This window comes from Nuphar pumila, chromosome 17, assembly GCF_984573655.1.
Source record: "Nuphar pumila chromosome 17, dmNupPumi1.hap1.1, whole genome shotgun sequence".
Classification (NCBI taxonomy): domain Eukaryota; kingdom Viridiplantae; phylum Streptophyta; class Magnoliopsida; order Nymphaeales; family Nymphaeaceae; genus Nuphar; species Nuphar pumila.
The window spans coordinates 30,817,200-30,844,419 of record NC_143265.1 but is presented as its reverse complement, the minus strand read 5'-3'; the positions used below and the strand labels follow the sequence as shown (position 1 = coordinate 30,844,419).

At 36.8% G+C, this 27,220-nt stretch overlaps 1 protein-coding gene across 3 annotated transcripts in view; it reads right to left on the bottom strand.

Annotated features, from left to right (window-relative positions):
- The window catches only part of LOC149811863 (ATPase family AAA domain-containing protein At1g05910-like), a 75,006-nt gene that overhangs the window by 17,971 nt on the left and 29,815 nt on the right, over positions 1-27,220 (bottom strand). For 2 of the 3 annotated variants that reach the window (XM_089992689.1, XM_089992688.1), the window contains exons 4-7: positions 6,745-6,843; positions 4,793-6,613; positions 4,508-4,696; positions 4,250-4,392 (exon numbers count right to left, since the gene is read on the bottom strand). In XM_089992689.1, coding sequence (XP_089848815.1) covers positions 4,250-4,392; positions 4,508-4,696; positions 4,793-6,613; positions 6,745-6,843 — 2,252 coding nt within the window. The remainder of the gene's footprint in view (positions 1-4,249; positions 4,393-4,507; positions 4,697-4,792; positions 6,614-6,744; positions 6,844-27,220) is intronic. The other variant, XM_089992690.1, reaches the window with a different exon arrangement.

The following is a 27,220-nucleotide window of genomic DNA, read 5'->3' as shown; positions in this document are numbered from 1 at the left end:
GTACGGTGGACTTAATATGATGAATGGAGTTCTTATGTTTTAGTTTGATTTTAGCATGTTAGATATGAATGCATGTCTTTTAACATGTTATTGCAAAGTTTGTTTTGGTACAAGTGCATACATGATATGAATGTGTGCAGCCTTGAAATTCAATTTCTAGATCCGGTTTATATTCATGTGTGTGGATGTTATCACATGTTATGAATGAAAAGTTTTATGTGCCTACATTTATGGGACATGTTTAATTATCGTGCATTTATGAATTGGTTTCAAGAGCATGTACATACATGAAATCGATGTGTGTTTAGCATATACAATCCTGCATAAATGTTCTCATGTACTTATGAATCATGAATGAATGCATGTGTGTTAAGTGATTACACGAAAGCAATTTCACATGGATGATGAACACATGCATATGACTGTGGTAGTTCATGCACATTGTTAAATTGGTATGAATGAATGTGCATTTGGAATCATGTTGGTATCATTGCATAAATTGCATATTGTTATGATTTTTGCATACGATGCATCAATGTTCGAAATGAATCATCATGGGCCTGGTAAGCCTCGAGATTTGGTTTGCTCTTCATTTATGTATTTAAAATGTATCGCAAAAATCACATTTATTTTTATTGCACTGTTCTATGTGTTTCCACGAGCGGGAGACCCGTGATGGTTCTCGCAGGGGTATATGCGAGCTTTTGTCTTTACTTTTGCATGCTGAATTGCAAAACTCAATAATTGGCTTCTAATAAAAATATAATGAATAAGAACAGTGTAATATACGTTATGAGATCTAACATCGGAAAAATGAGAATCTTAGAGATTCGGTTTTGGGGGACCACGAGGATACAAAAACTTCGTGTTCTTTACTTTGACCCATGAACTCGATATTGAGGTTCTTTCTCCTGGCCACGGCTTTAGGGAGAGTTCACCACTTTACCTGGGGGTGGTGTGTTCAACAAGTTGTTGTTTTGGTATACCAAGAAATTGACACTTGTGGGCGTTGAGGGTTCTTGGTGTCCCGACATTAGATGTGGAGGTTTAATGTTCCGAAGGTGATTCGGTCGAGAGTTAAGTTTGGAACCCAGTAATAAAATACAACTTGTGTGCTAAGCTATCCTGAAAACCTAACTTGACCTCAAAAAATTGTACATGTTTGGTGTATCCGCAGGCAACGGTAATTAAAAAGAGAAACTTAAATTGTATGTATTTAATAGGGTATGCATAAGAAAATGAAAGCTTTAATGAAGGATAATAAAGTGTTCATGCATTGCACATAAATCATGCATAATCCTACTATGCATTAAAACATGCATATCTTACTTGTTCTCTTAATTGCTAAATGTTGATGAATGCATATTATTGTTCCCTAATGCATGTCATATGGTTGTATTGCTTAAATAGTGATTTCTGCTATTGCTTATATGTTCCTTCATGGTTAATAAATGTTCTTTGTTGCATGAATGCTTAATTGAATTATATAATTATCATAATTGTATTCCTCTAAATTATTGTATGAAATTTTATTTGTATTCTTTATGCTCATTTATTTCATTAGAGGGATTCGTACGCAGAATTCTTCGTTTTTCGCAGCTGCAGAAGACCAGTGAAGCGAGTAGCTTCTGGTAGAATTACGGGTGTCACGTTTTTGCTGGACAGTTCACAGAGAAACATCGTGGCTCAATCTTTTCTTCATTTACTTTTATATCATTAAAATAACTCTGATGTCTTTTGCAATTAATGTTAGATACTCTCTCTTTCATGATTAATAAATAATGAGTTGCTATGGTTTGGGATAATAAATGTAAGTTGTATTGTGGTTGGTTATTTTATCCAATTAGGAGTGAAATTATAAAGGCACTGGGTTTCTGGGAAGATTTTCGCAGTGGTTTAAAAAAAAATCCGCATTTTCAAGGGTATGAGTTGGGGTCGTTACGATTTATGTAAAAATATGTATATATTTTGTGATTTGTATTCATATATATAGTTATAATATTATATATATGTGTGTGTGCGTGTTATATATAAATATATATAATATATATACAACATATTATATTCAGGATTTTACAGAAGTATACATCATGCTTTCAGCCTTTCACAATAAAAAAAAAACACACAGATACTTGTCCTCTCCTTTAAAATTTGTATGTTAGATATGTGTTTTGGCAAATTTGATCATATAGATGTGATCTCCATGATTGAAGACATATGATTAGATTCTTGGATCAAAATTTTTTGATGTGTAGGTAAGATTTTATAACATCAGAAATTTCAAAACCATTGATTTTTTTTATCGTTGTAAAATACTATCTACACATCAAAAAGTTTGATCCAAGAGTCTATTCATATGTTTTCAACCATGAAGATTACAACTATATGGTCAGATTTGCCAAAAAACAAATCTAACATACAGATGTTGAAGTGGAGGACAGGGGATGGACCTCTCTCTCTCTCTCTCTCTCTCTCTCTCTCTCTCTCTATATATATATATATATATATATATATATATATATATAAGATTTGCTACAGTCGATTGTAGGTGCAAATAACCTCGCGGAACCCCTTGTTTGGCTGTCACATGGGTGCGGGTCAATGCACCCAGGGTCGGGTTGACCACACCCGGTGCAGCACCCGCACCCGCGTCGACGCGGGTGCCCTGCTAGCCGAATCCCTGTTACATAGTTGTTTGGTTATTTTTCTCACATCTAACACCACAGATGTGATCTACATGTTGTTTTAGTGGGAACCGGCTTTTGGATCTCGCTGAAATCCAACCTCTATACAAGTTTTTCCAGCAATCCAAAAATAATGGCTTTGAAGGCATCAATTTTTCCCGACTCATAAAAACATGTTTTTTGGTAAAAGAATTAAACATACATGTGTGTTAAGACTTTAATCTGTGTTTAAATTATTTAGCTTTTATTCATATTGATAGTTATGTGGTTTGTTTATTCCATTGTTCTTAATTTTTAGGTTATGTAATATAACGGTTTTATAGTTTACTTTTCTTGATTGAATTTATGTTGCATACATGTTTGTTATTAATTTTAGCAATTCATTTGCAAATTTTGTATAGTTTTTTTTTTTAAAATTGGGCTACTGATTAATTTGACTAGTCTTTTTAGGGGTCCACCGACTAAGCACCCCCTAATGCTTTTGACTATAGAGAACAATCCTAAATTAAAAACCCCACAAACAATATGGAAGTGTAGAATAGAAAATTAACCTAGAATAAAGAAAAAGAAATGCATCCATGCCTGGAGAATTAACTAGCCCATTCTAATATAAAACATGTGTGGACTTGCAAACTGGTGCAGGACAAAAGGAAGAAGTCAGAGGTTGGACAAGGTTTATCTATTTTCATTTTCTTTTCTTTTGGGGGGGTTGGGGGTAAAAAAGTTGGGGAATAACCTATGTCACAGGGACACGCCATTTTGGTGGTGTATCCCCCATGACACAAGCAGACACGCTCAGACACGTACGGCCATTATTTTAATACTTTTAATAATTTAAAATATTATTTCAATAAAAACTGCTTTTTAATATTAAAATAACAAAAAAAATAGTTTTTTATTACAAAATTAAAAAATTCAATGTCCTCGTGTACCATTTTTCTAAAAAAAAATCAAACTTGAGTGTTGAATCAGGGTCATGCGTCCTCGTGTCCACATATCTTTGTGACATGGGGAACAACCTTCATAAAGTCAAAACTAAGGCCATTTGGCTAAGAAGCATGCTTTTAACAACTCATCATCCTATATGACCTTAATAAGTGTCTTAGATAAAAATAACATGCTTGAGCATAAAACATGGCAATATAGCATTGAAATGCAATTCTGGCTTTGAATTTTTATGCAGTTTTTCAAATTAATGCAACTAGAATAATACTCAGAAGTATCAAGTAATTTCAAGTGAAAAATAAAGCTTAAGAAGTCCTAGTGTCATATCACTAAGTAATTAAAATTACAACTCTAAAACTCAAAAAAACACACTTCTTAAAAATTTAAAGACGGACACTGTAATGTGGGTTCCTTAAGTGATCCCATTCAACACGCTATTCTCTCAACTATAGACATGATTACACAGTTTACACCAAACAATGGATGACATACAAAGGAATCACTAAACTAATTACAGAAATCAAATCAATTCTTATGAAGATGTACATAATGAACAATGAAGCAAAACTACCAGAAATATGAACAAGTGATCCAAAAAATAACAAAATTTGTGTGCTTACACATTACGTTGAGAAAATACTGAGTATGACGCTTCATCTAGTTCACTAAATGGTACCGAGGATGTTCCGAGTAATAATATGGGGAAATCGGACGGCAAATCTTCTAGAAGAGTGATCAGAACTGCCTTAAGCTGCTCATGTGCCTGCATCATTATCAGCAACAAGTTCAGAAAAGTATTCAAATAATGGACTAAGTGTAAAACTAAACATGCAGATTCAGAATATAACTATGCACAAGAAAAGACTAGCTACACTTACAGTTTCCCACCAAAGCTGAAACTGGGGTAAGTACAATACACTAGGCGTGGTTCTTCTAGCTTCCCCGAAAATATGAACCAATGCCTCCTCTGGGTTTTTTGCACTTGGATCTGACATAAGGGCAGGAAGCCCTAATGAATGCACAGGAAATTTCTCCAGTTCATGTAGAACTGCAGGTCCAATATGATCCTGTTAAACTAAAGCAGTAAGTATATTTTAGATACCATCTATTTAAAATGATGGTTAAATGAGATTGGTATCATCAAAAGATATTAGAATTATTACCAGTCCGCCACCTTCATCACCACAAAGCAAAAGTCGAGGCCTGTATACAAGAGGAATTGCTGAACCATATGATAATCCAAACAGCTTGTTGACATCTGAACTTGTAAGTGATGGAAAAATTTCAGATATGTGACCCATCACTTTCTGGAGATGCCGCTTTAAACATGGAGCCACAGCTGAGGATAATGGTCTTGAATGGACAATGGAGCCCCTATGAGCAGCAGGCGTTATTGTAGACATAGCATCAAGAAAATGATATTTCTCAACCTTAACTGAGTCAACATCAATCAAAAATTTGTCATCACTAGTGTAAACTTGAGGATATTTTTCACGGAAAGCATGGATGGCAGCTTCTGTGCACAAAGCTTTTAAATCAGCACCACAGTATCCAACACAACTGGCTGCAAGTTCCCTTTTTAGCTCTTCAGATGGGGGTTCTTTCCACTTTCTTGTATGGATATTTAAGATCTCAGCACGTGCCTGACAGCCAGGCAAAGGAAAATTGAATTCACGATCAAAGCGACCTGGCCGACGTAAAGCTCCATCAATGGCATCAACCCTGTTCGTAGCTCCAATCAGTACAACTTGTCCACGGGAATCAAGACCATCCATCAAAGCAAGTAGAGTAGAAACAATTGAATTATGAATTTGCTCTTGCTTGCTTGATCTAACAGGAGCGAGTCCATCTATTTCATCAAAGAAGATAATTGATGGTTGATTCTTTTGGGCTTCTTCAAATAGCATTTTCAGCTGTCTTTCAGCCTCACCAACCCACTTACTGAGAACATCAGCTCCTTTGCGCATGTAAAAGTTAACCTTCTGCCCAGCTTTTGATGCTGCACAAGCTAATGCCCTTGCAATCAATGTTTTTCCTGTGCCAGGAGGACCGCATAATAAAACTCCTCTGGGAGGAGTAATGCTGTAACTGGCAAAGAAATCAGGATAGAGAAGAGGGAAAAACACCATTTCTTTCAAGGCATCAATGTATTCTGAGAGTCCTCCTATGTCCTCAAAGCTGACACTTTCATCAACCTGCAATGGTTGAATATCTGCTCCTCCTTTGGAACTTGGTCCAGCTGTTTGGATTCCAGAAGTCCCTGGAGCAGAAAAGTCACTCTGGTGACCCCAACCAGAAGCAGCAACATTCAGTCCACACGAAGTTGCTCCATGAATGTCTAATCCTCCAAAAAGCCAAGGAGCTCCACTTCTATTTCCTGCCCGCGCCCAAGGCACTGCTGGTCCTTGATCAAGTTCATCCACAAGAAGGGAATCATCTGAGTCTTCAGTCATTGTTGGACGAAGCCGTTTATAAACTCGAGAACCACCTTTTCGTACATCTCTGTTGCTTTTGTTTCCCATTCCATGGTGTAGGACTCTGCGTGGTGACCGTGGTCGCGGCTTTTCTCCTTTCTCAGGAAAGAATCTGCGCACCTCTGCACGGTTGCGAAGATCATATCGCCTCCTACCCTCCTTCTCTTCCTCACCATCATCATCTTCACCATCTTCCTCTCCATCATCCTCTTCATCCACTCCCTCCTCACCTTCGCCTTCGCCTTCTCCTTCAGCCTCAGCCTCTGCCTCTGTCTCATCCCCATTTTCAGTTTCATCTTGGTCAGCTTGATCTTCTGAAGTATCTTGTTCATCCTCAGACTCTTGATACGATTGCTCTCTTGCAACAGTGGCTGCTGCTGATCTTCGAGGTCTTAACCCTTCACGACGAGGCAAAGATTTGGCCTCCCGGATCTTTTTATGCTTTGGTGGGGTCGACAACTCATCCTGACTAGCAATGGTCTTTCTTCTAGAAGAGCGGTACTGTGGTCTCTGTAGCAGATTAATAACCAATTATTATATCATTTAAGTCTAGTCTGCAAAAGCTGGACTCTATCATACTCATAACCAGCTACAACTAACCTCCATACATATTCCATGCTTGGGAGAGGATAAAATCTCACCATTAAGTCATCATCCTCTGAGTCAGAATTGTCAGTTTCATAATCTTCAAGATTGATAGAGCTCTTCCTTTTTCTTGTAGAGCGACGAAGATTTGCTGTCTGCAAACATAGAAAGCATGCACCACTTAGCAATTAAATCAGTTTACATATTTCACCCACCACACTGTTTTAGGAATGTAGAAACCAAGCAGTGATTTTCTATATCAACAAAACTCTTAATTTAATTGATGTTCTATCCAGATCATGGAAGTTTTAGGCATCCTATTCACATAAAGAACAGCAACAACAAAAATACTTCAAACCATGAAAGTAAATAAGGTCAACAAATGCCTTGTCACTAGCTGACAAAACCTTGCTTTCTATCTAAATTAGACTATGGAAAAGAGCATTTAGTCTCAAGCATAGTGACATAGTTTAAAACAGGAATTTATAGGCTGTATTTTTCACGTGAGATTTCAAAAAGTTTTATTTATTTCATGTTTTTTTTTCAGGAATATGCCTAAAATAAATAAATTAAAGTTTAAAACATATGGGGCAAAATATAAATTTTAAGAAATGACACTGGTTCAAGGCCTAGTTTCAAAATTCAAAACTCTTAATAAAAGCATTTTAAAGTTTTCAATATTCAAAGAGGGATTTTGGAAAGTCATCTTTTGTTAAACACTTCCAAAGCTGCTTTTATTGCAACCGCTTTATTTTCTTGGTGGATGAGAAAGGCTTTATCAGTATGCAAATTTGGAGAGAGAGAGAGAGAAGGTAATGAATTTAACAATATTTAATAATTGCTATAATGACACTTTAATGCATCTTAATTCCTAAATAACTCTAGCAGTTAACTGTCTACGTCTTTTCGAAATCTCACATTAAAAACGTAAATATCATGATAAACTCACAATATTTTGAAAATATCACAGTATTTTACAATTTAAAATAGAGAGTTAACATCTCATGTTTTTATCACGATGTTTTCAAAATATCGCCGAATTTGTCACAATGGTCTCAAGAAAACTGACATAAAATGAAAAAAGTCCATCTTCATACAGGCTAAACACCAAACACCTGCAGTCTTGTTGGCCTTCTAAAGCCGTAACTCAGTTTGTTCAAACATAATCAAGTTGGTGTATACAACACACTTTTAAATGGTAATCTATGGCATGCACATATGCAATCATGACCTAGATATGGCACAAATAGCTTTTATTCACAATTGAATGGCCAGGCTTTTTTTTTGGTTTTTTTTTATTTTTCAAGCTAGCCAGCCACTTTTTGGTCAGCGATCGGCCAAAAAATGGCTGGGCTGGTGCCGCCCGACAAGGATGACACCGGCTCGACCCTAGCAAGAAAATCGCTGGCCTTATTTTTCCTATTTCTTTAGTTTTTGGTGACCAAAACTAAGTTTTGCCCCATCATCCAAACAGGGACTATATGAAAGACTGAAACTGATAGAAAAATTGTAGGTCTCATAAAAAAAAACTTTTGCTCGATCATTTGTTTGGGGGTCAACGCAAAACATATATCGGTGTAGTCATAGGCAGGAATTAGGAATCAATCCCACGTCCTAGGCTCGTAAAGCTCATCCCTCCTCCCATCCATTTCCTACAATTACTACTAGGGGGTTGGTAAATGCCTAGTGTCACTACTACTTGTCCTCACTACCATACCCTTGCCCCTTTGCTGCCATAAGATCTCTAGCTTCTCTTTACAAAGGCAATGACACTGCCAACCCAAACTCTTCATGAGGCACCTCTGGCTCTTCCCATGGTTGAGACATATCTTAACTCCTATTTGTTGTTGACGCTTTTTGTTTTATCATTGTCTTCATCTAGTTATAATTCAATTGCTCATTCATCTGCCATTTCACAGTGTCTGCCAGTAGCCTACAAGTGCATGGGGCCACATTTTGCTTTATGCTAGCCAAATGATGATTTATTCTTGAAATGCCCCCGTAAATCTCCTTATTACAATATTTGCACTGATTAAGCAGCCTATTCTCTTCATAAACTGGCACACAATGGTCCCATGCCAGGTCCCTTGATGTAGTTATGCCCACAAGTGTAGAAAGTATGAAAAAAAACCCTTCAAAAACACCAATAAATAGGAGCTTGCTTTCAGTTTGGTGCTTTAAAGCCTTCCACTAGCTTCAAACATGGTGGATGTTGCACCAACCACCTTCAATCAAACCCCTAGGGCTTGCTTTTGAGGGTTAGAGGTAATAAAAAGGATTGTTTATGATGGAAATGGATATATTTAGGGTAAGTCACAGTTCTAGGATTCGGATTTGGCAAAAGCTCCAATTTTTGGGGTTGATTTCATTTCAAAGATCAATGGGATAGCTTCATAATCATGTTTGTGGTAGAAAAAGGAAAAAATGGGGTAAAAATGGCCCCTGAAAGTGGTCGATCGACACTTTCTATTGTCGAAAAAAGGGGGAAAACATATGCATCGACTTGTACGGTACAATACAATACACCCATGTATCATAAGATACAGTCCGATAGACAATACAAGGGGTTATAATGTATTGATTCAAGCATCAATAATGTGATACAACATATCGTATCATGTGATACGATAAGATACTAGTAACATTGACTTGTATCTATTGATGGTCATGTGCCCTTGTTCTTTTAGCAAGATGAAAGAAGGATTTTACATATCTCCAGACCAAACCGAGAGGCAATTTTGTCAAAACAAATGCAAAGCATGCAGAGAACAAAGAGAGGGCAGCAAAGAAAACTAACCACTAAAACTGAAAAAAACACATGAATGTGAGATACTTGCAATGTACCCAAAGCTTGGCGCATGCTAACCTATGATAAATCTTCTTTTAGCTGCTAACCTATATTAAATCTTCTTTCAGCTACTGGAAGAGGATAATTTAAAATCAGTAAGCACTCCTCTCAAGGGGACTCCCAATAGAGTCCTTCTATTCTAGTTGTAGGATCTAAAAGGATATTATACTGAAGATGTTATGGCATCTCAACATGACTTAAATTGAATTTAATTTCTTCCCCTTTTCTTTAATTTCCTTCCCAAAATTTAGGAAGATAACTAATGAGATTTACCTCTCTCTCTCTCTCATATTGGAAAATGCCTCCAACATGAGTTGGGCTATTCTTGATCCACAACTACATCAATTTTGTACAGCTTTAGGTATAGATCCATTAAAAACTATTAAATTGGGTATGCGTGTGTATGTACATAGAAAGAGAGGAAAAAAAAGATGCAACCAGCTCTACATGGAGCATTTGTGAGACTGTGATTGAACCATTATACTAGATTCAATCCAACAGCTCATATTTACTTTTAAGATCCAAACCATGATTTCTAAATGCATTGGATGCACGGAGTTGCTCATAAGTGAAACTCAATTGAGTAGATACCACTATGAATATTTGAATCTTAAAATTAAATACAAGCACTATCCACATGATGTCTTAGATGTTTGATGTGATGTTAATTGCATTCCTCCCACCTCTCTCTCTCTCTCATTGTCTCTGACTTACACTCCCTTTACCAATATTAGTCATCATGGTCGAAGACCAAAAATAAAGTACCAATTCATATAGGTGCCCTTTACATCAATAGATGAACTCATTTTAGACCAATTTGACCAAACAAAACTTGTCCAATTAATTGACACCATTCCATTGCTCGATCAGATGGAAACAGGTAGGGTGGCATCAAAAAATATGTTAGGTGCCATTGTGTCAGCTTCCTTCTACTAATATTTATCATAGACCGAAATTGACAATAGCATGCGCAATTCACAAAGACAATCATTGTAGTTTGCACCAATGAAAGCATCTTAAACCCAATGACCAAACAAAAGCCATAAATTCAACCAGCACCATTTCAACATCCAAACAGGCTAGAAACTAGAAGTCTTAGTAGTTAAAATCCTGCCAAGGCCGCCTAGGCTACCTAGGCACAAGCCCACCTTATGAGCGCCTAGGTGCCTAGGCGAGTACTTAGGTGGGGGGAGGGGCACAAGGTTGGTATTTTATATTTATTTTTTTATTATGGTTGCAACATTGTAAACATGTTTACTTGTGTATTTTGAAGCATTTAAAATTCAGTTTTCTTCTTATTTCTTTGGTTTTTATATTTTTATCTTAAATAATTAATTCCCTTTTGCAAAACTCTAGGCGATGCAGCTAAAGAAATATTTGTTTTGATAGAGTTGAATGTTAGAAATGCAATTATGTTTTATTTGCTTAGCTTCATTCATGAATTATGTTTTTTTAGTTTCAGTTTTTTAGCTTCATAAGTTGTGCTGAATATGTATTTTCTCTTACTTTTAAGAATTTATAGTAATTTTTAATTTTCATATTTTCTTTTTTTGGGGGGTCACAGCTAGGCCGACTAGGCCTTTTAGGGGACTAGTGGCTAGGCACCAAATGACATTTTTCACTATCTAATGGGATGGACGTGGCACCAGACATGATGGTTGGAGCCACCCCCACCAATTTCCAAAGGTGCCACCCTATTGGTTTTCAGCTAAACTCACATTGGATGATATCGAAAAACACTAGTTTATCATGGCCGTAATTACCTAGTCTTTCATAGATATTAATAAGTTCTGAATTTTTCTTGTTCATACCCAATTTAAAATTACCATGGTGTCTTCATACATTAGTTGTTGCTAACACAGTTATTTAAGTATTAGCATAAAAGTAAAAGACACATTCACTAGTCGTAATTTGGGAATGCAAGATATTTTCTCATATCCCCTTCAATAAATTTATTATAGTTCCCTTGGTATGATTAATTAATGCATGCAACCACCACCCTCTTTTCAAATTCACTAGTGATCAAAAAAAGAAATCCAGAAAACCTGTTAACAACCAGTAAAGGTAATGGACATTAACAACACCTCTCTCTCTCTTATTTTCGGTTTACCTAACTGTTTTTTAATAATAGAGTTTATCTAGCTTTAAACTAGTTATATCAATATTATCAAACTTCAATTAATTGAAATGATCAACACACCCCCTTAAAAGCAATGAGATCTTTCAAATTCAAATAACTAAAATACACTTTGTTATTTTTTGAAGAAAGTGTTTGACTTTTTGTTTCATTCTAAAACGAAGTACTCATTCTACCCCCTAAAAGTAACTATGTTCTTTCAAAATTGCCATTGCTTTTAACTTAAGCTTTGTCACGTCAAGCACTAGTTCTGAGTCTTCAGACACCAACTTGGCATGGCTCAAGTACAAACCCTATATATGGGGGTCAAGATTAGCCTAGTCAAGTTCAACGAGACTAGGCTCTATTTATTGGAATGGAAAAAGTGTATATTTTGTCTCAAATCCTCAAGAACAAGTTTTGAATCCCACTCAAGCTCATGCATAATACCTAGATAAATTGTTGGATGGTAAAGAATATTAGGTCCTGACTCACGCTCCACGAATGTGAAAAGAAGTTGTCATTCACGACTGGGTAGACCCAACTCGAGTTTATTTAGTCACATGTTCAATAATGGTCCATTGTAATTTAGCTTGTTGTGTAATGGATATTTTTGTACCCTAATATTTGTACCAGCCATATACCGCAGACCCTAATTGAGGTTTTCTGCAGCCACTAGCGTCTCTCTCTCTATTCTATGCTTCTTCTTGTGATTGAATGATAGAACACCATTTTCTAACATGGTATCAGAGCAGAAGATCCAATCCTGAAGATCGTATCCTTCTTATGAGCCTCAAGTTTGTTTTCTTCTAAAGGTATCTCTCTATCAGATCTCATCTATTCTTCCATTTTCTTTATTCCTTTTGTATTCAAGCCATCATGTTTTCTTCTTTCTAAAATCCAAATCTTGGATTTGTTCACGTCGACTTTTCCTCTCTCTCTCTCTCTATCTTTCTTGTTCCTCTTTTCATATTGTTGGACATGATCTCACCCAACAACAATTTTAATAATCACGCAAGATCAAATTTGATCTTTTGCGTGAATTCATAAGTTGATATCATGTCAATCTTGTTCTTTCGCTGTTTTCATATTAACGTCAGATCAGATTCAGATCTGAATAAAATATCATATATGTTTTTTGATTAGTTGATATTATCTCTGAATTATTCTCTTTCTTCTTGAATTTCTTTTCTTCTCTTCTCCTTTGTATTTTCGAAAAGAAAAATACGTTAATTTCAAATAATGTCTCTTATTGGTTGACCTTCATTCAGAGCAGTTTACTGCATAGTCTAGTTTTTTGTCTCGGGTCTGCAGATCGTAAAAAAAAAAAAACAAAGGCAGCCGAGTTCTTTGAAATTAAAATATTTGTTGTGAATTTTATTTGTTGGATCTAAAGTGAACCTTCTGGTCTTTTACTCATTCTTATTTTTAGTTTTCTCTTGTTTCTTATTCTATCTTGTTTTCGCCTTCAATCGACCATGGATTCATTTCCCTCTTCTCAATCTGGTATTTATTCCAACTTTCTTAGTCAACCTGTATCTGAGAAACTGAACAATTCTAATTTCCTAACCTGGAAAAGACAAATCATCTCATTCATAAGAAGTCATAGATCTTTCTGGACATCTGGATGGCTCTGTTCCTGTTCCTCCAAAGTTCATATTACAAGAAGGAAAAAATGGGGAGAGTGACACTTCTATTACTTTTGTTAGAAATCCAGGGTACATATACTGGATGAAGCGAGATTAGGCTTTGGTTGCCTACATCACTTTCACTCTGTCATAGAAGGTGCTTGTGGCAATCCCAGATGACTGCTCAGCCATGCAGTTATGGCACCGACTTGTTCAGACATATTCTCAAGTTTCTCATGCCGAAGTTCTATTTTTAAAGAAAGAGTTTCAAATGCTGAGAAAGAATTTCATGACTATCATGGAGTACTTAAACAAAATGAAGACTATTGCAAATCAGTTGGCCATCGTGGGTTGTGCAGACAGTGACAAAGATATGGTGCAACAAACTTTGAGCGGGCTGGGACCCGATTATCATATGATGGTTACTTCCTTATTGTGTTTGCCAGACTTACCTACATTTGAAGATCTTCGTGCTAAACTCTTACAGTATGAAATGACTTTGAAGGCATTCTCTGAAGATACTCACACTCACATTGGAGGAGAAGACGTTCTTGCCACAGGAGTTACTTATGGTCGATGATGTGGCAGGTATGAATCTCGGAAAAGGGGAGGTCAAGAGAGAAACAGACAAAGAGCACGTGGAATATTGCCTACGCCCAATATTCCTCCTAATTTGCAGAGGCAAAGAACAATACCCACTTGCTTTCTATGCAACAAAAAGGGCACATCAAAGCTAATTGTTGGTTTAATCCTCAAAATAGAGGAAAGCAATCAGACACAAGAAAGGGAACAGATAAATTGAAGAATAGTAGAAAAGTCAAAGAGTTGTTATTATATGCCTTTGCTAAATTGAATCTGAAACAAAATGATCAATGCACTTGGTATTTTGATTTCAGAGCAGCTACTCATGTTACTGGTGATGCTGGTAAGCTCCTAAATCTTGTTCCTTATGTTAGTAGAAATAGTATAGTCACTGGAGATGGGTCTCATCACCATTTTTCTCACATTAGAAACTCTCTCATCCCTATGTCCAACTCTTCTCTTGCTCTTTCAAATGTAATTCATGCTCCTAATATCAAGAAAAATATTGTTTATGTCTCTAAGCTTGTAGATGACATTAATGCTTCAGTTGAGTTTACTCTTTTTTTTGTTCGTGTCAAGGACCTTCACACGAGGGAAACGTTCGCTGAAGGAAAACGACAAGGGAATATGTACGTATTCCAAGAGAATCCTTCCACTCATGTTCAGCCTGTTGATTCCACCTTGAAACTCACATAATCATCTTCTTCAATTTCTCCTGAGAGTGTTTTTAGTCTTTCTAAATGTATTGAGCCAAATCTTTGGCATGGTCGTCTGGGTTATTGTAGTAGTCGTTTTATTGAAAAGCTTGTTTCAAGCAGTCTTATTCTTAAGTCAAGTCAAAGTTTAAGTGTCAATGATAAAAAATGTTCTAGTTGTCTTCAGTGTAAGAGTCATGTTCTTCCATTTCATTCAATTAATAAAAGGGATTCAAGACCGTTTGAAATTATCTATTCCGATGTTTGGGGTCCAGCTCCAGTTCCTTCCATGTCTAGAATCAGATATTATCACATTTTTGTTGACAGCTATAATCGGTATACATGGATCTTCTTTATGAAATGTAAATCTGAAACCTTCAAGTTATTTTAGAATTTTCATTCTTTTGTTTAAAATCAATTCTATGATCATATCCTTTGTTTTCAATGTGATGGAGGGGATGAATTCTCTTCAAATGACTTTATTAATTTTCTCCAGACAAATGGAATAAGTAGGCGGGTGTCTTGCTCTTATATGGGATTGCTGAACGGAAGCATCGCCATATTGTCGAGAGTGAAATGAGCATGATGCATGACAGTAATCTTTCAGTTACCTTCTGGGCAGAGGTTTTTCATTCAGCGGTCCATATCATAAACCGATTGCCCATGAATATCTTGGAAAACAAATCACCAACATTTTATCAAGTAGCAAATTCTAAGAGATGGATTGAAGCTATGAATGAAGAAATGAAGGCTCTTCATGAATGTGGCACTTGGGATATTGTTCCCAGACCACACAATCGAAATGTGGTTCGGTCAAAGTGGGTGTATAAAATAAAGTATAAGTCGGATGGTACTATTAAGCGATATAAGGCTAGATTGGTTGTCAAGAGCTTCACACAAAAGCAAGAACAAGACTATGATGAGACCTTCAGTCCAATTGTGAAAATGGGTACTATCCAAATCACATTATCACTGGCTATTGACTATCAGTGGACTATCAGTCAACTAGATGTGAAAAGTGCATTTCTACATGGAACTCTGAAAGAGAAAGTGTATATGGAGCAGCCCATTGAGTAAGCAGAAAGGAACTCCAAAGAATATGTGTGAAGGTTAAAGAGAGCTTTATATGGTTTGAAGTCGGCATCTCGATCTTGGTTTGACAGTTTTTCTCTTGAAGTAGAGAAATATAGCTTTAGTCAGTCTCTTCTTTATCATTCTCTTTTCATATTCAAATGCAAAGATTCAGTCTCTTCTTGATCATTCACTTTTCATATTCAAATTCAAAGATACAGTTACCTTGTTATTGATATATGTAGATGACATTATCATTACAGGTAACTCTAATGAACATATTGAGCAGATCAAAGAACTCTTAAATCGCAGGTTCAAGATGAAGGATCTTGGTAAACTGTGATAGTTTCTTTGAGTAGAAGTTGATAGGACTTCTGAAGGCATAACACTTACCCAACATAAGTATACCATTGATGTTCTCCGCAAGGCAGATACGAAATATTGCAAGCCTCTAAGCACACTCAGTGTAGTTCATCAGAAACTCAGTTCTCAAGATGGAGATTTGTAGGACTCTACAGGATATCGCAGGATAGTAGGGATGCTTCAATATCTCAACTTCACTCGCTCTTATATTGTCTATTCAGTCAATCAGGTATCTCAGTTCATGCATGAACCGCATATTGGGCATATAGAAGTTGTTAAACGCATTCTTCGATATTTGAAGGAAACTATTGAGGATGGTCTTCTGTACAAAAAGAGTATGAATGGACATCACATGCATGAACTTCTTGCTTACACAGATGCAGACTGGGCAGGAGATATAAATGAGCACAGGTCAGTCTCAGAATACTGTGTTTTCATTGGCCTAAATCTTGTCTCTTGGAGCAGTAGGAAACAAAAGGCCATTGACAGGTCGAGCACAGAAGTTGAATATAAATCAATGGCAGCTGCTACAGCCGAAGTAACATGGATTAGACACCTATCGCCAGAAGTAGGAGAATCGATATCTAGATGTATTCTCTTATGTGACAATCAAAGTGCTATCAACATATTGTTTAATCTTATCTAACACAGTAGTGCCAAGCATATTGAAATTGATCAACATTTTATAAGACAGAAGGTCAAAGAGAAGGAAATTGAACCTGAATTCATTTGAACTGGTGTTCAAGTTGCTGACTTGTTTACAAAATGACTTAACAAGGACAGATTTTGGATGTTAAAAGGCAAGTTGTTCATGGTTCAAAACCATGTACAACTTGAGGGAGGATGAAAAGAAGTCGTCATTCACAACTGGGATCCAAACCCAACTCGAGTTTATTTAGTCACATGTTCATTAATGGTCCATTGTAATTTAGCTTGTTGTGTAATAGGTATTTTCGTACCCTAATATTTGTATCAGCCTATACTTAATACAAAGAAGGAGGAACTGTCACCTTTGGAGATAACAACAAAGGTTTAATAATTGGTATTGGTAATATCGGTCATCCTCTTATTAAAGACGTTCTCTTTGTGAAAGGTTTAAAACATAATCTTTTAAGCATCAGTCAAATGTGTGACATAGGGTATAATGTCAATTTTAAACATGATGCATGTCTTATATTTGACTCAAACAAAAATATTATTTTAAATGGTCAAAGAAAAAATAATGTCTATGAATTATATTTAGATAGTATTTTTGAACATTGTCTCATTGCTAATAATGACTCAAAATTTGTGGCATATGAGGATGGGACATATCAACTTTAATTGAGGTTTTTTGCAGCCACCAGCGTCTCTCTCTCTCTATTCTATGCTTCTTCTTGTGATTGAATGATAGAACACCATTTTCTAACGGGATGAACCTTGCAGAGGAAAAACCCTTGGGAACAAGTGCATAGATATACTCCCGGCAAAAAAGTGGATATAGGAAGCACTTTTTCTGATATCTATCAATTTCTAAATAGCCTTACAATTCATATTGCAATTTCTCCATTTGCAATAAAACCTGAACTGCAAGCAGGGGAGGATTCTTGAGCTATCAAATAATACATAGTGTGATATGGTCCTAACAAAGTATATCATGAAAACAAATATAGCGGATACAAGACATTTAATCAACACATCCTCTTTTTTCATCCAACTTTTACGTGTTTGATATAGTTACATGAGATTTTTTGTATCATTTCCAAAAATTTAGACAAACTAGGTGGATATGTAAAAGATACAAATTTGTTTTTTCATCGCTTGTGCATGAATCAAAAAAATATTGAGACATTTCATTTTTACAACTTTTGAAAATTGATCTTTTTTATATATCAAAGGGGTTGATTCCATGTTCATAATTGAAAAGAAGAGATAGAAGGGATTTTTTACCCATAAGAGTTTCATATATATTATATATCTTGTAAAACAAATCCTCCTACAACTATATATAAATGTTGATTGATAAGAATACACAAGACAAACACTTTGAATTGTTGATTCATCAGGCTTAACTAATTGTAATAGTTTATCGAGAGGATCTTTCCATTCTAATACTCTATCCAAGAGCTATTAGTATTTATCAAAACTCCTCCTATTTAATAACATACCATTATTAGATCAAATGACAAAAATGTAAAGAGAAACAAACAAAATAGGTTTTCTACATATCCATTGTCCAAAGGATCACTATTTTTATAAGCTATAAAGCAAAAAAAAAAAACAGACTTCAGAAGCCGACATATGAAGAACTATGGCCCTAAAAGCTAGAATCTATGGATAAAGGATCTAAATGATAGAAGGGTCATAAAGATCAATTATTGAGGTTTTTGTCCGATGCGATAAGACGTGCTAACATATGTATGTTTGTATGTATATATATATATATGTGTGTGTGTGTGTGTATGTGTGTGTGTGCACATGTGTGCACGTATGCATGTAGCTGTGTATACGGTAATGAAATGGAAGCACATGAGTATCAAAGGCAAGTAGAATATTTTTCTTTCAAATGCCAACAATTTCCCATCAGCTATGTTACTTGCACACCAGTATGTGTGTTAGTGAAGGACACAGGTACATGTGGAACATGGTAGGCACATGAGTATCAAAGGCAAGTAGAATATTTATCTTTCAAATTGCCAACAATTTCCCATCAGCTATGTTACTTGCACACTAGTATGAGTGTTAGTGTAGGACACAGGTACATGTTGAACAAGGTAGGCCTTGGAAAACTAGATATATGTCGTCTCTCTCTCTCTCTCTCTCTCTCTCTCTCTCTCTCTCTCTCTCTCTCTCTCTCTCTCTCTCTCTCTTATAGATATAGTGTAAGAATCGCAAATTTTGAGGCATTTATTTAGATATATTATAATACAAATTTCATAATATTGTAATTTGGGACTGGGATCCAAGTCTCGGATCCAGGACGCATAAAGGGATCTTTAGGTATGCTTATCTTGTATAAACTTATATGTATATATATATAAGTGCAATAATTTAAATTAATTAAATTAATTAAATTAATCAAGTGATAACTATTTAAAATAGTGCGTAGATGGGTCTGGGATCCACCTTCCAGATCCATATATCCATATACATATATTACAATATATATAAAATCATAATAAAATAAAGAAAATCATTGTTTTTTTATTATTGGGTTTAATCCACAGTTGGACCCAATTGGATCCAACTCGTGGATCCACCGTCATTTGCGTAACCGGATTCACATTCCTTTAGCCCGGATTCAAATCCCGAGTTGGATGCCGAGTTGGGGGTTCGGACCCGAACCCGGGCTGCACTTTATAAAACAAAGAAAAACAAGAATCGTGCCTAGGGCACGCACGATTCTTGCAAAGATCGAAAGGGGAGGAGGGGGGGGGGGTTACAGAAGATGTAACCGACCCTGCGTTTCTCGGAGAGAGGGGAGGGGTGTGATAAAAGGGGGTGGAGAGGGTCTCGGCTCTCTTTTCTCCTTCACCCTCGTTCTCTCTCTCCCTCTCTCGTGCGCTCCCTGCACTGCAGCAGCCGACGACACCGGACGATCCAGAGCCCCTGTTGTCGATGACCTCCCACCTGAGGCAGGCATCTACTCCATGCTCGTCGAGTGAAGCTCCCTCTTACCCCTCCTTCTCGCTCTCCCTCCTGATCGCCCCTTCATGGCAGCGCTGACGAGGCTCGACAGTGGAGAGATCGACCTCAGCCGGCCCTTCTCCCGCAACGGTTGTCTTCGATCACTGGAAAAAACATTGAAAGAGGTACGGTGCTTCTCTTGGATCTAGGCGAGGGATCAAATGTGGTTTCGATCTCGTGTAATTCTTTGAGATGAGGGTCCACGGGAACCCTTTTTAAAGTAATACAGAAACTACCTGTATTCTTTGTATATTTTTTGTGTTTTTACTGTTTTTCAAAAAAAAAAACCTAATGGTTGTGTGCCCTAAGAGACATGGAGGGCGAACCATGGGTCGCTCTCTATGGCTCGATTGGTTGTTTTCCGTCTACTTTCCCCTTTCCTTTTAAGAAAAAAAAATGTGTATACTAATGAATCAAAAAAAGGAACTGATTTCCTCTTTGTTGAGACCACAGTTTTTGTTTAAATTGATTTCATTGATTCAATTTGGGCATCGTATTCTTGGAATTGTGTTCTTAGGTTTGAAATCGTGTTCTTGGATTAGATCCACGTTTATTTACTGAAAGGGGGTTCAAGCTGATTCTGGTTCCAACGATTGGTGTTTGAATGTGTACCTAAGTCGGACTACCATGACACACTCCAAATTTATTTTCGGTTTAGGATTTAAACTGGGAGTACCTGTCAGGTGGGGCAGTGTGTTTCTTGTTGTTTTCTTGGGTTGAGATCACACCGGGCCGATACATTATAATATGTGTCTCTCCTGAACCCGATTCACGCTGAGTGAAGCTTGATTCGGGTGGATCGGCAATTCCAATCGTAAAACAAGGTTGTTTTTACACATTCAGAAGAGACACCCTGGTTGGGATTAGACATGTGTAATTGCTGCCAGACCCCGCCGACATGAATCGGTTGGGTATGGAATGGAATAGAAAAAAAAAAGAGAATAATATATGTATATTTTTCCACTTATACATGGTAAGCACATGTGTTGATTCAAAATTCAGGCACAAGTTCTCTTAACCTATATAGGTAAAATCTTCTCTTGTGTAGGTATGTAATTGTGTTCGTAGTGGTTGATTCTATGTTAATCTTGTCTAGGTACCCACTTATATGGGGTGCTTCAGGGCTGAACAGAAGATAATATTCTTGTTATATAACTGCATATGTGTGGGCTGTTCTAACACTGAAATCGGGAGATAGACAGTTGGAATGCATGTTGATACACGTACATTAAGCTAACTACGCTGGCCCTGATTAGTGCTATCCATCATACTAATTCCATTCATGTGAAATAAATGGAAATATTGCTTATGCTTGATTTTTTTTTCAGTTTTGTTCCTACAGCATATGTGTATAGTTGGGTTGCTTGACAGGCTCAATCGGCTGGACTGAGTTGGATATTTAGCTAGGAGGATGACGGGTTCGGGATTGGTAAGCCCGACCAACCTCTAGGAAATGCAGAAACTTACACGTTTGACAGGTGGAGACGCAAAATGTTATCTTGGTATTGCATCATCCTGATTATACAGTCATTAACGCGATCATATGTTGGTTATTGATATTTTTGTGAGCATGTATGCTTGACGAGTATGTGTAATTTATGTGCACACTCACACACTCAAAGGAGATATGCATTGGTGAATACACGTATGTGGTGTAGGTAACACACATAGTAAGGATGCATATGATTGAGAAATGACATGCTTATGATTGGGTTTATTTTTGCATAAGTGAACATGAATTTGGCACTTTGGCATAGTGTTAAGAATGAAACACTACTTGGGTTTTGGATATGTGATGCATTGATGGCCTAAATGGACCATCACCGGCCCGGAGAGCCGTGAGTTTGATTTCTATTCATATATATATTTTGATTTGCATCACTTCAACCACACGAGCTGGTATGGCACACTACTACACTGTTCTAGTTGTCCTCACGGGCTGGAGTCCCGTAAAGGTCCTCACAAGGGAGGATGCGGGTTTTCACTTTACTTTTGCATATGGTGTTGCAAACTTAAAGAATTGACTTCAAAAAAAAATATATATATATATATATATATATATATATATATATAATAAGAATAGTGTAATATATGTTCTGGGATCTTCCATCTGGAAAATAGAGATCTTAGAGATCCAGTCTTTGGGAGACTGTGAGGATACAAAAACTCTATGTGCTTAAATTTGGTCACTTGAACCCGATATTGAGGTTCCTTCTCCTGGTCACGGTTTTAGGGAGAGTCTGTCACTTTACCGGGGGGTGGTGTGTTTATCACAGCTATGATTGTTTTGTTACCAAGGAAGTGGCACATGTGGGCGTGGGGTGTCTCTTGTATCCCCGACATTAGATGTGGAGGTTTAATGTTCCGAAGGTGATTCGGTCGAGGGCTGAGTTGGAACCCAGTAATAAAATACAGATTATGTGTTAAGCTACTCTGGGAACCTAACTTAACCTCGGGGATTGTACTCGTTTGGTGTATTTGCGGGCAATGATAATTAAAGAGAGAAACTTAAATTTGTGTGCATTTAATAGGGCATGCATATGGAAAAGAAAAAAGGAACTTAAAGTTAAGATAATAAAAGGATTCATGCATTAAAAAGAAATCATGCATTTTCCGCACTAAATCATGCATAGTTGAATTGTTCTCTAAATCATGATATGATGGTGGGTGTATGTTATTTACTTCCTAAATGCATGCTGAAAGACTTGGTTACTTAGTTCTTGCTATATGCTACTGCTTTACTGTTCCTTCCTGGTGAGTATACGAAACTTGTTGCATGTGTGAATTCTTAAACACTGCAAATTGTTATATCTGTACTCACTCAAATTATTACATGAAATCTTATCCATGTTCTTTGTCTTAACTGGTTTCTTTAGAAATAGTCGTACTCAGAATTTCGGTTCTGACACCCTACTTTGTTGGTTTTTCACAGAAACAGGTAATCAGTGAAGTCGACAGCTACTGGGAGGCACGAGAGTCACACTTGGGTCTTGACAGCTTCACGAGTGGATAGAGTGGCTCTTTCGTTTTGGCTTTCAGTTCTACTGGTTCTTTTCAGTTCAGTTGTTTCAATCAGTTGTTTTGTTATTTCCTGTTGAGTAAACATTGTCTCTAAAATTTGATTCTTGATTCCTAAATAAAGAGTTTTACTTTAGTTCTTATTGATGATGATTGTAAGTTCCTTTGTGGTGTTTGGCTATCCAGTTGAAATTGGAACTGTGATGACCCCGAGTCTCTGGGAAGTTTTTCGCAGTTTAAAAAAAAAATCATGTTTTCAAAGGTATAAGTTGGGGTCGTTACATATAGATATAGATGTATTGGGCTAATATTTGGTGTTATTGAAGGCACGGAACTACTGAGTATAAATCACCTTCTTTTCATATTTTATAGATTAGACCTCATGAATGAGATCTACAAGATTTGTTTAGTAGAAAATGAGTTTGGACCACAGTTTTCGGAAGCTTCTTAGATAAGTGTGGAGCCCGCTTCCTGGAAACTCGCTTCGGAAGAGTGATGCTCCTCGCTTCCGAAACTTGATGAGAATATCGATTCTCCCAAGCTTCTCTCATGCTTTCAACACGCTTTATCTATTCTTCTTATATGTTCTCTCACTCTACTTTTCCTGTTTTTTGTGTTTTCTCTCACACTTCTCACTCACTTCCATGTGCTTTCTCTAAATTGGCAAACATCATTTTTAGATTTTGTTAAAAATTTAATTCTTACACTAAAAAATCATCAAATTTAAGAATAATCACCTTTATTTTAGTTTTTATTTGCATTCCATTTTAATTTCTATTCAATTCTTATATTGCTCTTCTTTTATTCCTCGCTTTCCGCTTCCTATACATTTTAAAATGCATCGCTTCTTGCTTGCTTCCCGTATCGTTTCCCACTTCCACTTCTTAGTTTGGCAACCTTGGTTTGAAATTTGAATCATGTGATTGCTAAATTGTATATAATATATATATAATGTATATATATATATATGTTATAAATATTTTATTATTATTTTCTTTCTAGTTCATCTTGAACTAGGCATAGTTCCATTTGAACTAGTCAACACAATGTTGACTAGTTTGAATAGCCATTGGAGCTAGTCCAACGACAACAAATAGAGTCGTTGGACTAGCTCCAACCTCTCTTTTTGGGACTCCAAAATGTATATAAATAAGGGGTAAAACCCCACTCTCATGCAAATCATTCTTGCATTTTCTCATTAACAAAATAATATTATTTTTTATTTCTTGTGTGACCCTTGTGTGGGTTTTGTGTGTGAACTCCATTGTGAGTTTTTCCTTTGTTGATTGTTCACTCGTATTCTTTTGGTGGACTTTGGTGGTGATATCTGAATATCACCATTTAATTACATGGTATCAAAGCTGGGAGGTGTTGAAGCTTGCCTTAAGTGTTCCTAACACTGATTGTGCAAGTGCTTGTGTGATCGTGATTGTGCTTTTAAAGATTCAAGTGATCTTGTGATTCATTGGTGGTGCTTGCTTGGTGATAGAGTGATCGTGTGATTCATCAGTGGTGCTTGCTTGGTGGTGGAGTGCTTATGCTCTTCATCTTGTCTCTCACTATTCTTTCTTTTCTCTTCTCTATCCTTGTCCTATCTTTCTATCTCTCTTAGCCCTTGTAAAAATAGATGACAATGAAAATGTCACCATAAAACCCAATGATTTTAATTATGTTACATGGGCTTCAATCATGAAATACCTCATATGGGAAAAAGGGTTATGGAGCCTAGTTGAAGGGACCGATCCAGAACCCAAGTTAGTCATTACCAAGGTAGAGAGTGAAAAAGAAGTACCCAAGTTAGTCCTTACCAAGGTAGAGAGTGAAAAAGAAGTACCTCTTATGAAGGTTGAAAAAACTAAAGCAATCATCACCTAATGACAAGAAATGAAAGGAATGGAGAATGGGGCATGCCAAGATTATGTCTTGGCTTATTAGTAGTATTGATATAAAAAAGTGCTCAAGTCTTACTAAATTTGAACATGCAAATATATCTCAAGAGAATGTAATCTATTAAAGATATTGCACATGTATACAATTTATAAGACAAAATCCGGAATATGTCTCAAGGGAACAAGAGTATTAGAGAATACTATAATATATTGTCCGAGCTTTGGAAAGAGTTGGCTCTTCTAGAACCAAAATGACATTATCTCGAAGATATAGAACTCTGCCAAAAACAAATTAATGTGAAGCATTTCTACCATTTCATCAATGGATTGATGTCAAAATTTGAATCCACTAAATCGATCATTCTTCATAGAGGGAAAGTTCCTTCAATCAAAGACACTATAGAAGAATTAAGTATGGAAGAGAATAGGTTAAAAAAATGCACAACCAAGAATGAAGATCACTTGGTCCTTGTCGTATCAGGAAATTTCATACGTATTACAAACCACCTCACTATGGAAGACAAGGAAATAAGTATAACAACAAAAACAACAACAACTACGCCTTCATCCCAAAACAATTGGGGTCGGCGATATGAACCAAAAAAGAAAATCAGTCTGGGTCTTCCACATGAATCCTTCTCCTCCACTCATTTCAATCCAATGCCATGTCCTCGATGAGGTTCAAAGCATTCATATCCTTTCCTATCACCTCCATCCAAGTCTTCCTAGGCCTACCCCGACCTCTTTTAACTAATATATTTTCTCATTTCTCCATCCTTCTAACTGGAGCATCATTAGGCCTTCGCCGAATATGTCCAAACCACCATAAACGATTCTCTCTCATCTTATTTTTCAATGGGTGCAACGCCTACCTTTTTACGTATCTCCTTGTTCTGAATCTTATCTTTTATTGTATTTCCACACATTCATCTAAGCATACGCATCTCAACTACACTCATTTTTTGAATATGATGTCTCTTGGCAGCCCAACATTCTGTACCATATAGTAAAGCGGGCCTAATAGTCGTCCTATAAAACTTTCCCTTCAACCGCAATGGCATTCTACGATCGCACAACACTCCAGTTGCACTTTTCCATTTCATTTATCTTATGATTTACATCTCCATCAATTTCTCCATACTTTTGAATAATAGATCCCAAATATTTGAAACAGTCATCCACCGGTATTTTTTGCTCACCAAGCTTCACTAGACTCCCATCACTACTTCGTTGCTTACTAAACTGACATTCCATATATTATGTCTCACTCTTACTCAACTTAAAACATCTTGCTTCCAATGTTTGTCTCCATAATTCTAACTTAGCATTAACTCTAGTTGTTAATGGGTTCCAAACATATAGTTGCACATGTCAACATGCTTACAATTTCTGAGCTACATTTGATTCTGAAAGATTGTTCAAGCCTGCGATAATTCTACCAATTAAGCAGCAAAAATTTATTATATTAAAATGTTTACTTTACAAGATGTTCAAGTGGTTATCGATTGAATAAACAAAAAAAATTTGATATTTAAATGAAAAATGGATGGAATGCTCACATGCCTAGCAAAGCTCTACAGTTTCCTTATATTCAAATGCCTATTAACTTGCAAGATCTCAAATGTCTCAATACATGATAATTTGTGCATATTATGAGGTTCAATAGCCTAGTAGACTACATATTTTCTGACATGCTTAAATATCGGATAAGTTGTATAATTTCTGGAAAGTCTAAATGTGTGTGGGTACAGAGGAAGGTATATACAACTAGGCCACAAAACCTCCTAAATTGCAATGCATACTCTCTCATAGAAACAAATAGGTTTTTGTTGCTTGATAAGAACTTCCAGTACACGTCACCCTGTGTTGGGACGTTGAAAGCTTAAAGACTAATGCTATGATGTGGCATTTTACCATATAAAATTTAAAGATTTGCTCATAAAGTGTGTACACATGGGTTATAACACATACGTATATTGTTGTCCGACTGGTTTAAAGGTACCAGGGCATCGGTGCTTGACAGTTTAAAAGGCACCGAAGCGCTCTGGGTAATAACCATAATACTGATGAAAAACTTAAATTTAAATTTTGTGGCCCGACTGATTTAAAGGTACCGGGGCCCGATATGCTTGACTGGTTTAAAGGCACCGGAGCACTCTGAGTGGGTTTGTGCAATAAAGAAAAAAATGTAATATGTACCTTGGTAAAATCAACGTTTAAAAACTCGCCGAGTCAACTCGTTGACTCGGCTCGGCTCGGCCCTCCAGCGAGTCAACCCGGCTAGGCATACTCGGATTGCCAAGACTCGGGCTTGACTCGGGCCGGACTCGGGCTGACTCGGCCGAGTCACGAGTCATGGCGTACTCGGGCGAGTTCTGCCACCTTTGCCTTGACAAAACTCGCTGGAAGGATCGCTCTGACTCGGGCGACTCGGACCGAGTCACGAGTTACTGAAGACCCGCTGGTTTAGTGAAAATGGCAATTTTGAAATTAAAAAAACTTTACCTTTTAACGAAAAAACTTAAAGGACTTTAGGGTTTTCGACTCTTCAGTTTTCAAGCACAGTCTCGACTGAAGAGAGGAGAAGCCGAGAAGGTCTTCGACTCTTCAGTTTCCAGCCATCCAACGATAGCTCTGGCATGAACAACGACGCCGG